General features: G+C 35.9%; 1 protein-coding gene across 1 annotated transcript in view; it reads left to right on the forward strand.

Moving 5' to 3' along the window:
* Nucleotides 1-15,301, forward strand: part of LOC138711172 (bone morphogenetic protein 2-like) — a 51,434-nt gene that overhangs the window by 12,550 nt on the left and 23,583 nt on the right. The window contains exons 2-3 of the mRNA XM_069842527.1: nucleotides 1,714-1,867; nucleotides 10,558-10,703. Of these exons, the coding sequence (XP_069698628.1) occupies nucleotides 1,714-1,867; nucleotides 10,558-10,703 (300 nt within the window). The remainder of the gene's footprint in view (nucleotides 1-1,713; nucleotides 1,868-10,557; nucleotides 10,704-15,301) is intronic.

Raw genomic sequence — 15,301 nt, forward strand, 5'->3', positions numbered from 1 at the left:
CTATCATGTACTTCGGTAAGCCTACACCATAGTAATATGATAAGCGTAAGCAATCACTTCGTGATTCAAGACGGCGCTTTGTCCCGTCGGACCCCGGCCACTCAGTCACTCGTAAAGAGTGCACTTCTGTACATAGTGTGTTGGACATTGTGCCACTGTCACATATTTTGTGGCACAGTATTATCGTCGCGCTCTCATGGTTAACATGCCGGCATCATACAATAACGTGCGGTATGCTTTTAGAACATAATTTTGCCAACCGATTGTTGCTCTGTAGGTTTCACTCTAAGCGTCACGTTGTCACGTCTACTTCCTCGATAAGAATAAGCACTAGTTTGTTATATTGTTTAATGGCTATTATTATTATTATTATTATTATTATTATTATTATTATTATTATTTCATATACGAGTACGTTGACATTCTTAACCCTTAATAATAACTCTTTAATAATAATTTTTAATCACATACCTTAATGTTCGTCCTCAGCACAAGACATTGCAACCCTATGTTTCAGTCCACGTGGATTAGACAAGTAGGTGTCATTTAATAATGGAAGCAGCTTATTGGTTGCAATATTGAAATTGAGGCGAGCGGCGACATAATAATTTGAAAACAATAATACAATTAAATTTTAAAAACCTGCCGAATGTTAACCATGAGAGCGCGGCGATAATACGTGAGGGTAGGTCACCAAAGGGGAACAGAGGGGTGGAACTTAAACTGAGAAGGATTCAATCCGACATCGGAACTGGAATCTGGTGTGGTTTAGTGTATAAAGCGTCAGCACGTAGAGCTGAAAACCTGGGTTCTAGTTCCGATGCCGGAGAGAATTTTTTTCCGTTCTACACATTCTTCACCACAAAAATATGGAAACCAAAATAAAGGCTAAAGGTGAAATTCCAACAAGTATATAAAACCTCTCAACACATAATATTTTGAGAGAAAAATTTGCTATGGCGCCGGGGATCGAACCCGTGTCCTTGGTTCTACGTACATCCAATGTCAACTGCCATTATATAAGTCACCCAGCTGAGTGCGCTCCTAGTATAAAGGCATTTGACATTGGATACACGTCAACATATAGCCTATATGCCTAACTTGGAGTCAGGCCACAAAAGGAAACATCGAAGGAGGAAGGTTCGATCCGGTGCTGTGGATTGAATTCGGCGTAGCTCAGTGGTCAGAGCGCTTGGTGCGTAGAACCAAGGACCCGGGTTCGATCCCCGGCGCCGGAGCGAATTTTTCTCCTAAAATATTAAGTATCACTATTACAGATACATTCTGTAGGACAAATTAATATATCCATAATATTCTCAACACATAATTAAATCATAATTCCTTTAATTGTGCAACTTCATTTGGGAATACGTTCAATAATGGCTCCGCATTGAATGTAGTTTCGTTTCTTCTCTTTAAAAATGCCAGAGAACGAGCAACAGTGAGACAAGACTGATATTGATATCAATATTGTCTTTTGTTTCTCATTCAGGTGCAGGTTAAGTCGCCGAATTTACTTTTCGGAAGGTTAGACCTATCATCAGCGAGACAGGTTGTTATGTTTGAGACGTGTTGTTTTCGTCACGCGAATGCTGGAATAGTGCTTATAAACTGACTTCAGACGTTATACTGTACGTTGATCTGTCATCATTGTAACGTTTCGAATAGACTGTATATTTCAAAGAATCCTTAAACAAAGCAGAACTTGGACAGGTGTTCGGCCTGCCGGAGCTGGGGGAGAGGCGGCATCGCCAGGTGCCCCCGCAGTTCATGACGGAGCTGTACAACAACATCGCCGACCAGAGCGGCGCCACCCGGAGGAGGAATCCTTACAACGCCAAAGTGGTTCGCAGCTTTATAGAGAGAGGTAAGCACGCGAAATCATATCACTATTCTGAAACAGTTCCCAGTAAAGTAAGACAAAGTAATGGCAGGTACTTTTGCACTATACATATCAGGCTAGGGAGCGGATTTTTATGTGCTAAAAATTTAAATATATTTATTTTTTATGTGACTATTACACTCTTACTACGTCATACTACTTTTGACCAATAAGATGGTACGAAAGGACGTATTTCAACCAATCATGGCTGCTTATCGCACAATTTTATCGCGTCCCTAGCATTTGTTTAATTTTATCGCGTCCCTAGCATTTGTTTCTTTGTTTGCCAACATTTGAAACTGCGTTGGTCTGGACGTAAAAAAAATATATATATACAGAGGTGTGAAAATTATTAGAATAATCTTAATTTTAAAGGTTTTTTAATAGTTCCTTCACAAATATTCATTGAATTGATGAATATTGGTATATAATATTACTATACTGATGTAGGATATATTTACTACTAACAATGCCGGAAAGCATTGTTGTACATTGGTATTTTTCTTATTTTACAATTGTTATGGGAATTCAGAAATTATTATATTATGTTGGCGGAATTGGAAACATCAAAAATTAATTAAGAAATGCTTTAAACAAATTGTTCTTTGTGTTTACATTGTTGTGAAGGTTCAAATGAACGTATACATCTGTTTTGTGCATATTATTTTTTATGTTTCCAATTCCGCCAACATAATATAATAATTTCTGAATTCCCATAACAATTGTAAAATAAGAAAAATACCAATGTACAACAGTGCTTTCCGGCATTGTTAGTAGTAAATATATCCTACACCAGTATAGTAATATATACCAATATTCATTAATTCAATTAATATTTGTGAAGGAACTATTAAAAAACCTTTAAAATTAAGATTATTCTAATAATTTTCACACCTCTGTAAAATTACAAACCACTCCAGTCCATGCACAGCAGTTTCAAATATGGCTCGCATTGGCATTCAAGAACAAGAATTAATAAAAATCACCGATCATACCTATGCATCTTCTGAAATCCGATTTACAAATAAATGAAGAGCACCATTCGGAAATCCTGAATAAGTTGAATGCACCATGTAGGCCTAAATCAACGAGTTCCATTTCTATTACGCACACGTCCAATATAACATCAATTGAACCACCAACCACATTCAAATTTGAAAATTGTACATTCAATAATTATTCCTTTTAAAATTATTCATTCGGAAATTCTGAATAAGTTGAATACACCATGTAGGCCTAAATCAACGAGTTCCACTTCTATTACGCACACGTCCAATATAACATCAATTGAACCACCAACCACATTCAAATTTGAAAATTGTACATTCAATAATTATTCCTTTTAAAATTATTCATGTTTATTTTTTATGTCATCGTCGTTGATTAAAACTTTTCTAACACTTGTGTATAACTTATTAGTTAGGTTATGTTATAGCTTCTGCTATATGATATTATGGATAGTCACGTATCAGAGATTGTTTAATATTAAGATTTATTGAAAATCATCTGTCAAGTGACGTTGATTACTGGGATTCGGATAATTGAAGTGGAATGTTGCATTTTAATAAAAATGAAACGGAATCAACAAAGCCTTCTTGACTAGTAACATTGCCATCGTGTATAATAGATCGAGAACTTCTCGACGAGAAGGCATTGCTCACTACTGCCATCTAGCATACATCTAGCATAATATTTGTAATGTTGAGATGGTACAATAATACATTTGAAGACAGTTGTATTTTCGTAAGTCAATTAATATTTTATTGTATTGGTGTACTTCGTTACTTCTAATCTTTATATACTTTCTTCTAATCGTGTAATAGTCAATTAAATCCCACTCGAGTTTTGATTTTCTCTAGATAAATCAAAACGTCCAGTGAGATTACTGTTGATAAAAAGTACGAAAATATTTCCTAAAAATAAAACAAATATTTTTTTTAAATATGACAAAAATTTCTTACTTAGCTTGAAAAAAGAATGTTAATAGGTACTCACCAATCACACTTGAGTATCAGTTGCTAGTAGTTGTCCGAGAATTGCAGTGAACAACAAAGGTCATTTCCAAATTCTCCATCACAAATGCATGCCCATTATTTCTGAACAACGACTTATACTGTGAAAACGATCTTTCCACATCACAGGACGTCAGACGTGCATATTTAAAGAGAGGAATGTCACAAACACCTACACCGTCAATTTCACCTACAGGCACACCCTCCAATACTTGAGCAACTTTACACATTTTTTTATATCCACTGTTTTGCCGTGAATGCACATGTGAAGCAACGGCAATGTGCTTGTTTCCAGGGTTACCTGAGAGCTCTGATCTGCACTTACTGATTTACCACATGATTGGCAAAATAACACTTTTTTGTCGGTAGTAAAAATGTTTTTAAATTCATCTACATGTTGCTGTAGACGCGATCTTAAACTCGATTTGATTTTAGGCATCTTAAGAGGCTAATATAAACACGTCTTAACGTAAAAAAATGTTTCTAGCTACTGACTGACAATGTCGGAGAAAAGCTTCCTATAATGACGCCACCACGTCTACACTACGCAGCTTATGCTTATGGTCCGATAACGGGAAATCACAACAAGATGTATTTCCTCACTTAATAGGCATGAACGAGAGGCGAGAGATTTGTTTAAATTAAATAATGTTTATACCCGAGCTCTTATCCGTTGTGTTTCACAAACAAAGCGCGGAATGAAATCATCTTCAGCAACAATAAACATTCCTAATTTATGTGTTGCAAAATCTCTCCTTCTTGTCCATGTTAATTTATTCTCATATAATAACACTGATATGCTGCCTAGCAGTTCTCAGAACTTGAGGCGATATTATTACAAAAATGGATCACGGATACACCACACAGCCCATAGAAGCACGAAGCAACCAATAATTCTTAAAAAGATAACGTATTTCTGAGTGATATGATTGATTTAGTTTGATTTAGTTTAGTTCATTCAGTTTTAGTTTTAAAATATTTAAAAGTTCTTGTAAAAAAATTATTTAAGTAAAAAAGCTCCAAGATTTGTGTGTTTATAATAGATTTCCTGAAAATATGTATTTACATAAATTTTTTGTGAAAATATGTGTTTTTATGTGAAATAAAATTCGGGTTTTAAATTTGAAACTTGAAATTACTTTGTTAATTGTGTTTTATCACACGCAAGAAAAATAGGAATCCGCTCCTTACATATCACATAGCAATTAAAACAGCTGTTTAATTAAAAGCTTACAAATTGTTCATAATTTAATTCTTACAGACCATTTTCCTTTCTTAAAATTCCTGACCATATCCCTTAACTATGACTATATAACACGCAATATCAATGAAAAATGCTTCCAACGTCCACTTTGCTCTAAAATATCTTGGAGTGCACTTAGATCGTCGTCTATCATGGAAACATCACATCAACAACAAACTTAAATTGGCCTACTCAAGACTCGCTAAATTATATCCGCTCCTCAACAAGAAATCATCTCTAAAGCTACAAAATTGCATGCTACTTTACACATCTCTATTAAGACCTCTACTGCTTTATGCCTGTCCTGTCTGGGGAGGAGCTGCAATAAGTGAAATTAAACACATCCAGTCATTTCAAAATAAAGTCCTACGAATTTCACTCAATTCTCCTTGGTTTGTCCGTAACAGCCAGCTACACAGAGAAACTGGTATTGACACAGTCAAACATTTTATTCATTCACAAGCTAAGAAGTTCTATAACATACCTGCACAAACAGCGCTCCTTCGGAGCGGGAGAGCTGTGTTTACCGCTCGCCGGAACGGAGAGGAAGATACGTCAGAATGACATACATTTGCTATAGAGAGGGAAACGACCACTCAGCTATCTAGTGGAGTGCAGTGCGTATTCTCAGTAACTGTTTCACGTTGTTATCTACTGCTACAGCACGGTATGGAGGAATCTAAAAGACGGAAAAGTGGTGATCAGGCAAATTCTTTCAATGCTGCATGGGAAAATGCTTATTTTTTCATAGCTGCTGGAGTAAATACTCAGTGCTTTATCTGCCACATTTTGAAAGGTAGAAAGAAACGTAACATATTGCGTCATTATAAGTCCAGACATAAAGATACTAAAGGTATCAATCTTCAACAATTTAAATATCTCTCTTCTGGGAAAAGGCCAGCTCATTGCTGATATGTTGAATAAATTACGGGATTTCAGTCGTAAACTTACACTTTTCGTAAGTCAGTTTCGGGAAGGTAATATGACTTACTTTCGAACGATAGAAACTGTTCGTGATGAAGCCATGTTAAACGAATTATGTGCAAATATTAATTGAAATTCAAAATGAATTTAATTCTAGGTTCCAAGATTTTGTCTTAATGTCCACATCTGTGGAGTAACGGTTAGCGCGTCTAGCCGCGAAACCAGGTGGCCCGGGTTCGATTCCCGGTCGGGGCAAGTTACCTGGTTGAGGTTTTTTCCGGTGTTTTCCCTCAACCCAACATGAGCAAATGCTGGGTGAAGTACCATCTCACCGGAAGTAAGTGCTTAACGACAAATATATATCATATTGTTATTATTATTATTATTATTATTATTATTATTATTATTATTATTATTATTATTATTATGTGAATATGTTAGGAAAAAATACACAAACGATTAGGGAAAACACGGAAATTTTACTTGAAGCAAGTAAAACGATCGTTTTGGAAGTAAATCCCGAAAAGACAAAGTATATGATTATGTCTCGTGACCAGAATATTGTACGAAATGGAAATATAAAAATTGGAGATTTATCCTTCGAAGAGGTGGAAAAATTCAAATATCTTGGAGCAACAGTAACAAATATAAATGACACTCGGGAGGAAATTAAACACAGAATAAATATGGGAAATGCGTGTTATTATTCGGTTGAGAAGCTCTTATCATCCAGTCTGCTGTCCAAAAATCTGAAAGTTAGAATTTATAAAACAGTTATATTACCGGTTGTTCTGTATGGTTGTGAAACTTGGACTCTCACTCTGAGAGAGGAACATAGGTTCAGGGTGTTTGAGAATAAGGTGCTAAGGAAAATATTTGGGGCTAAGAGGGATGAAGTTACAGGAGAATGGAGAAAGTTACACAACACAGAACTGCACGCATTGTATTCTTCACCTGACATAATTAGGAACTTAAAATCCAGACGTTTGAGATGGGCAGGGCATGTAGCACGTATGGGCGAATCCAGAAATTCATATAGAGTGTTAGTTGGGAGACCGGAGGGAAAAAGACCTTTAGGGAGGCCGAGACGTAGATGGGAGGATAATATTAAAATGGATTTGAGGGAGGTGGGGTATGATGATGGAGACTGGATTAATCTTGCACAGGATAGGGACCGATGGCGGGCTTATGTGAGGGCGGCAATGAACCTTCGGGTTCCTTAAAAGCCATTTGTAAGTAAGTATTATTATTATTATTGTTATTATTATTATTATTATTATTATTATTATTATTATTATTATTTTCCGACCAGAATCTCAGCTCTACATCTTGACATTAAATTAAAAATAAACTTTCAGACGTTGGAGGTTCACGGTAGACACACTGTATTATACAAGATAAAAAGTAGGAATATCAATGTAGCGAAGGTTCTTAAATCACCAGACTGTGTGTGTTTCTTAATAATGCCTACTTCGTCCCACTATGTGGTCAAGTGGTTATCATAATTGCTTCTGGAGCCAAATTCTCCGTTTGAAACTCGACCGATTGCGATACAAATTTCTAATGGCTTCCTGTAGAAGGAAAGTAAGGCGTGAGAGCATTATCGTACATATGGAACACGTAAATAAATTCTCTTTTTGTTTGAGTGGACTTCAAGCAAAATTTATAAGCAATTAATTACCTAAGACAAAGTCCAACTCTGTAAGTAACACAATATTCCCGTAAAACTAGACGAGTGCTTGCTGTAATGCCCATTCTCTACCTGTAGCCCATTCAACTATACATAGGGACCCACTTTTAATACGAATAGAAATGATTGTATATCATATGTGTCATTCCCGGAGGAACTGACTCGTATAGTATATTTACTATCATCGGGTGCAGTTCGCTGGCTCCTTTAAACGCCCACTTAACAGATTTATGACTTCCTACACAAAGAACTCTAACCATCCCATTCCCTTCACCATTCCCATGCTCACAGTACCACCATGGATAAATATATAATAGGATGCGAAACTGCGGTCAGCACCATCTGGATTTGGGGGTTTGAAATAAGGTGATCAGCGCCCAACGTCGTAGGTGGTGAATATTAGAACTACGTGTTGGGTACATTATCGAGAGTTCTCTATTTATCCGTTCGAGATATTGCTGTACGGGAGAGTCGAAGATGAAGATGGCGGACTGAAACTTGCTAATAAGTGAACATAAAGTGATACGTGTGTGTATAAGCAGTGTATGTTAAACAGTGATGTTTATGGACGTTGTAAAAATAGTGTTGTTGAATGTATTGTAAAGTAATAGTAATATAATAAATTGAACTATCTAAGTAGTTCTTGCAGACTTTTCCATACCCAAAGAATACAATCCTAATTATCTAACCTTTTGCTTTATTTTTTGTCTCTATCTGGTTATATTTTAATCGGGTAGTGTAAAACACATCGTCTCTTTTATCTTCCTGTTGGCTCCGGTAAGAATTTTCAGTAGAATATGCTGTGAGGAAACCGTAAATGTTTTATTTTAAATTGGGTTAGTTTTTAATATCGATGAGGGTGGGAGGGAATACTTTCTGCACAGTTTAACATTTTCGTCACCAGGTGCGCTGCTAAATGCATGGAGTAATTACTCTTTTCGCTACTTGGTGCGCTGCTAGATGTAATAACGCCCCTCCCAGAAATAGATGGCAGCAAGATCAATTTCTACAACAGCGCCTCTAGTATGTGTTACGGGAAACTCATTAAGTTTCGCATCCTATTATATATTTATCCATGGTGCCACATTCAATGATATTCTCGTGCTAACTGGCGGTATTCTTGGAATTCAGAAAAGATGTGGCAACTCTCCCTCCACGTGGATATGATGGAAGCCTGTCAATTTTTCTAACCGAGGCGAGGGTTGTAATTGGTAACCAGCAGGCGAAGACAAGATTTCTGTCACAATAAGGAAGACATTTATGACAACCAATTAGTAGGGGGCAATAGAAGGTCTGTCGGCAAAGTCCTTTCTGTGAAACTGCACTCCATGATATAACATGAATTATACATACTGAATATGAACAAAATCTGTCTCAAATTTTACAAGAAAGACGATATGCCAAAAATCTGTCTTCTTTGTAAGATGAGTGTAAAAACAAAAGTGTATTAACGAAAAACTCCAAACAGTTTTTTTCGTACCACACCATTTAGTCTTTGTGCTTCCTTTAAAAATGAAATAGAAATCTGGATATTTTACATGCATGTCTATTGTCTATAAGTCAGCCGTGGCGAAAATGTAATCGTGCGAGCCACTGTGTAACCTGCAACGTGCATAGCACCTATGGAGGGAGGCGGATACCCGAAGGGGAAGTGAAGCAACTGTCTGACTTATTAACGGATTTCGATTTTCCTTACGTCAAGCACTTAAATATAATTTTAGAGAGTATAAGGTTACAAACTAATGTTTAGTACGTGTAACGAAGAAAGAAATAAACAAGAAAACATAGGACACATTATCACAACCTAAAATTAACTGTCTTCAGAATGTCTCTGCGACAGAGTTTCAAAATCAGGAATTATGTCACTTACTGCCAGTCCTAGTTGATCACGAAGGTATTTCTCTGTCAGTCGTGATCTAAATTTGGTTTTTACTATTTTCATTGTAGAAAATAATTTTTCACAAACGTAAGTTGTAGCGAACATGGCTTCAACAGAGCAAGCGAAAGAACGAAGGTTCGGATATTTATTTCTTTTGGCAAAAATTTGAATAGTTCAACATTTTTCAAGTCCTTACATCTAGCTTTCATTGTAACATTACTGTACATAGTAAATCTGTGAGTTTAAATTGAAGACCTAACCGCATTATTCGTACATCTGCTAAAAAAGGATCAAAATAATAATAATAATAATAATAATAATAATAATAATAATAATAATAATAATAATGACACTTAACCTTTTAATGTTTCATGAGTAACATGTAGTATAATGCCGTTTTATGTTATGCAACCGTTTCCTCGTAATACTTGTGAACAAATCATACATTTAATATTTTCACCAAATTGGCAGCAAAAAAATGCGGCCTCCCATCCTACATGAAACTTTCGTTTTTGTAGAGGTACATGGTTTCGAGAGAGACATTGCGACGATACGCCACTCGCGGGTCAGAGACAAATACAAATGGAACGGAGTTTGACTCCAGTAAGTGAGAGGGTGGGGGTTGGGGAGGTATGAAGCAAGAGAAATGCACAGCTATCATTGCGAGCCACAATGTGCTCGTGAGTCGCATTTTCGCCACGGCTGCTTTAAGTTGTATGTTTACTTTTGAAAAGAAAAATTGTACAGTAAAAACAATTATGTAACCTTATAAGTATGGCATTGCAACGTACACGTAGTTCATAAATTAGATTTCAGTTTCAATACTCATTTACTACTGTACTCTAATAAATGCGCATGCAAGTCTACGTTGGCAGTGGTGGAGTTGCACGCTTTTATTTAATTCAAATATCTGTTGCCCACACGCAGATAATTCGCTGGCCCACTACTTCTACTTCAACATCTCGGGTTTGGACGCCCTGGAGAGCGTGCTGGAGGCCCAGTTGCACCTCTACCGCATGAGAACTCCGCCCCACGAACTGCACCCCAGTGTCTTCACGTCGCCCAGCCTCATCGTGAGTAAAGGTCCTTGCTTCGACCTCTTTTCTCTGTTTACTTTGTTATGCAATTTATTGCAGCCGAGGTTCAGGGGTTGAAACCCGACAGAGGGCGACGTACTTGTAAGAGAAAAGTCTTCAGCACGGCTATCTTCTACAGGAATAGAAAGCTGAGGGCTTTGTCGTAGATTTACGACACGTTAAAAATAATTTAAACGTTTATTTAACGATGCTGTAAGTACCAACTACCAGGTTATCTAGCTCGATGGGATTGGTGAGAGCGAAACGATATTTTGTAATATAATCTAATAATTTTTATTTAAAGTTCAGTCTAATTGACATATCATAGTTTAAAATGAATAACACTTACAAATGCAAATGATCATTGCATATTATACAATTGAAATGCAAACGTTTTTGCCCTTGGCCATCATCAGGCAATATCTTATACAATTTTTACTATAGGCTATCTTTGCTGTGGAATGCGTACCAGATAATTCAAATTCAAATTCAAATTTATTCACAATTTACATTTGAAATGATACATATGAATATATACCCGAAATGAGCATATGCTCGTGCTCGGGTACAGTCCAGTAGTCTACATAAATTTTAAAGAGATCAATAATAAAGTTGATGTTAGAAATAATAGTAACAATAATAATAATAATAATAATAATAATAAAACAAAAATATTTACAATAATAAAATAAATACTAAGACGGATAAAATAAAATATAAAACCACTAGCGAGAGTTAACACAACTTAAATAAGCATATAATAACCGGAAAAAAAATGACGAACTCGAAAATCAGTTCGTTGTATCGCAGACGACAGCAACAGCCGTATTGACATTGTGCTATGCATTATTGGTAGTAGAGGGGGGATATTTACAATCTTGTGTATATTAATAAACAACTATTTGCATGGTTCACTCTATGGTAAATAACAATCTGAAATGTATATGAATACAGATATTAAAATTATATGTGATAAAATTGTAACTAAAATGTTGTTCTTATATTTCTTAATTATAAAATCGTGATCACTAAAATGTTGTTCTTATATATTTTCTTAATTATAAAATCGTTGCAATTTTATCACATATGATTTTAATATCTGTATTCATTTAAATTTCAGATTGTTATTTACCGTAGAGTTAACCATGTAAATAGTTGTTTGTTAATATATACAAGACTGTAAATTTCAATTACCTGGTACGCATTCCACAGCAAAGATATGAAAAATTGTATAAGATATTGTGAGTCAAATGCCTGATGATGCCCAAGGGCGAAAACGTTTGCATTCCAATTTCATAATATGCAATGATCATTTACATTTGTAAGTGTTATTGATTTTAAACTATGATATGTCAATTAGACTGAACTTTAAATAAAAATTATTAGATTATATTACATTACTAGCCGTACCCGTGCGCTCCGCTGCACCCGTTAGAAATAAATATAAAGTAATTACATAATAAAAATAGGACATTTGATCCAGGGAACATTCGTGTTTGATAGAAGGATAAATCGTTTATTATGTTACATAATTTAAATTGTATTTGCATAATTAAAATGCGATCATTTTGATCCAGAGACCACTCATTTGGTCAAAAAATTTATTTTAGGAAATACAGGAAACGAATGTACAGAATAGCCTATCAAGTTTTTTGTGCATAAGAAGCTATTTTAATCTTACCTGTCCTCGATTCACTCAGAAGTAACTGTAATAACATTATAGCATTATGTCCATCTAGAGAAACTACACTTTCCAATGGTGAATTAATAATTAATTATACAAATCGGTTAATTTAGCTTCCGATATTACTTCATACAAACACAGAAACATTATCTGTAGGCTATCTTTCATAGCTTTCGATTGTTGCTGTCCAAGGCCCCTTATAGACGAAGTAATTTGTTTTTTAATTCATTACACGGCCTTAGATGGCAGTTATTTTAAATTTAAAACTCATTTATCTCATTAAATATCAGTCCTATCAAAATTTTTCAAGGAATAACACTTATCGGAAATTATTTTTAAAGAAACTTTTGTCATGTAACATTTTTCACAAAAATCAATAATAAGCGAGATATTTCGAATTATTTAATTCAGGTCCCCTTATAACCCCCTTTTAAATAACGTATTTTGAATGCCATATAGCCTAAAATCTAAGTTACAACGAACTTAATTTATATTCCAATTTTCATCGAAATCCGTTCAGCCATTATCGCGTGAAAAGGTAACAAACATACAGACAGACAGACAGACATACAAAGAAAATTTTCAAAAAAGCGATTTTCGGTTTCAGGGTGATTAATTATATATGTTAGGACCAATTATTTTTGGAAAATCGAAAATTACCAAAAAAAAATTCGGCTACAGATTTATTATTAATATAGATATTGACTATCGGAATATCTCTATCATCATGCTTACTAAGAAACGATATTTGTCGAAACGAGTCCGATAATTCCCCACGGGATTACCTGACATTCGCCTTATAGTTGAGGAAAACCTGTTAAAGAAATGCAACCAGAGAATTGGTCCAAGCGTCGAACAAGCGTTCGAACGCCGTCTACATGAAGGCTAATTATTCTTAACAAAGACACTAATCTTGATCACAGCATCTGTTTGAAATGCTAACCGTTCACACGTAGACATTAAGAAGTTTTCATTGATCCTCCCAAGTAATTGTAAAGAATTCTTTGTAAATACTGGTCTTTTCAAGTTGGTTATTTAAGGCCGCTGTATCGACTGCTAGGTTATTTAGCGTAGATGGAATAAGATGATAGTGATATGAGGATTCGCTATGTGATATCTAGCATTTCTCTGAGAAATGGGAAAACCTGGGAAAAACCCAACCAGGTAATCAACTCAAGGGAAATTCTGCTGTCATACTGCGTATTAACTCCTCTATTGTGCGAGAAGTATGCGAGATATGATAGACAAATCTGCAAAAAAGTCACCAACTTTTTTTCGTCGGTGAGCACATGGTCTTGCTATTTAGTTTTATTTTGATATACAGTACGTCCAGTTTCAACTTTTTTTTATCATTCTTTTATAATCTTTATGTGTGGAGCACGAAAACTTGCTACTTTGTAGAAAAGTTTTCTATCTGTCTTGCAGATCCTGTTTGAACATTCGAATTACATTAACTTTTTGTTCAATAATATATAGAGTGTTCAAGAATTAAGTATCGAGGGCGTTTAGAGGTAAGTACAGCAGGTACATTGCGTCTGTATACTGTGCAGTTGCTGCTGGAGTATCAACAGCTATAGTTCGACCATCGGATCTGTGCCCCCGTAAGATATGCGAACTGAACCTTAATTCCTTTTCAGCCTCGGCAATTCATTTCTCTCCCTGTATTCCTATTTCTCTCTTTTCTATCCTTCTCTCTTTCTCTCCCCCACTACTCACAATTTTGAGCCTTCTTGCGGGACAGTTTATTTGCACTTGCAGTCCAGTGTTGTCAACTCAACATGAATACTGTAGCACGGAGTGGTGAAAGAAATATTATTAAGCAAGTACGTAATAGCATTTTGCGATGAAGAGAAACAAACAGGTCAATATCTGTTTCCTATAAATTAGGCAACGAAAAGAGCAGCTGCGATCACAGGTGAGGCTTATTCTATTTCAATTGATTACGTTTTAAAATTACTTACTTAACTAATACTAATATTATACAACTTTTTAATGTAATTTATAAAGGTAGGTCAGAGCGCCTGATAAAGAAAATCAGGAGAGAGGGAGTCTGTGCAGGAGATGAAAAGCTAGAGTCACCAGGGAAGAACAGACCAAGGGAAGCTTTAATTCTTGTAGATGATATGGACAGATGTATTTTAAGAAGAAAGATACAAGAATTTTATACGATGCAGAAAGAAGTTCCGACATTGGAGAAATTATTGAAGGTTGCGAGAGAAGCAATACATTTCCAAGGAGGAAGAGAAACGCTACGGAAAGTGATTCGAGATATGGGATTTAGATTTAAAACATGTAGAAATACAAGATGTATTTTGATTGAAAGACCTACTTAAATTAAATTATGAATAAGTAATAATTAACCTTACATTATTATAAGCAATATTCAAGAGACATGACACTGTTTGCCGGAAGTTTGGCAACTTCCCTATTCGGGAAGGTTCGTGGCCTGCTGTTTGACGTAGTGGGAGAGAAACGGGTGGAATGGGGTGAGTAGAGCCGTTAACTTTTCCAAGAACGACGGCAGCGCTGAAGGGGCACAGATCCGATGGCGCTACAATACACATGTATTCTGTCTTTGCAGTGACTGAATCTGCACGATGTTCCGCATACCAGAGAAGGTTCTTATTGTGATGTGGAGGCTGGGAGAGGGGGGTCGTATATGATAACCTTGGAACGAAATTTCATCGCCAATTCCATGAAGCTGGACCCACGGACAAAACAATTCACACGCTGGTGAACAAATTTAAGCGTATTGGGACGTTCGCGACGGAGCGCGTACAAGGACGTCCACCGTCCTCCGACGAAAGCACTGAAGCCAGCAGAATATCCATTGAACGTAGCCTAAAATCAGTGCGGCGTTTATCACGGGAATTGAACATTCCGAGTTCGACGGTCCACAGGTGTTGCTTTT

This window comes from Periplaneta americana, chromosome 12 (genome assembly GCF_040183065.1).
Source record: "Periplaneta americana isolate PAMFEO1 chromosome 12, P.americana_PAMFEO1_priV1, whole genome shotgun sequence".
NCBI classification, from domain to species: Eukaryota; Metazoa; Arthropoda; class Insecta; order Blattodea; family Blattidae; genus Periplaneta; species Periplaneta americana.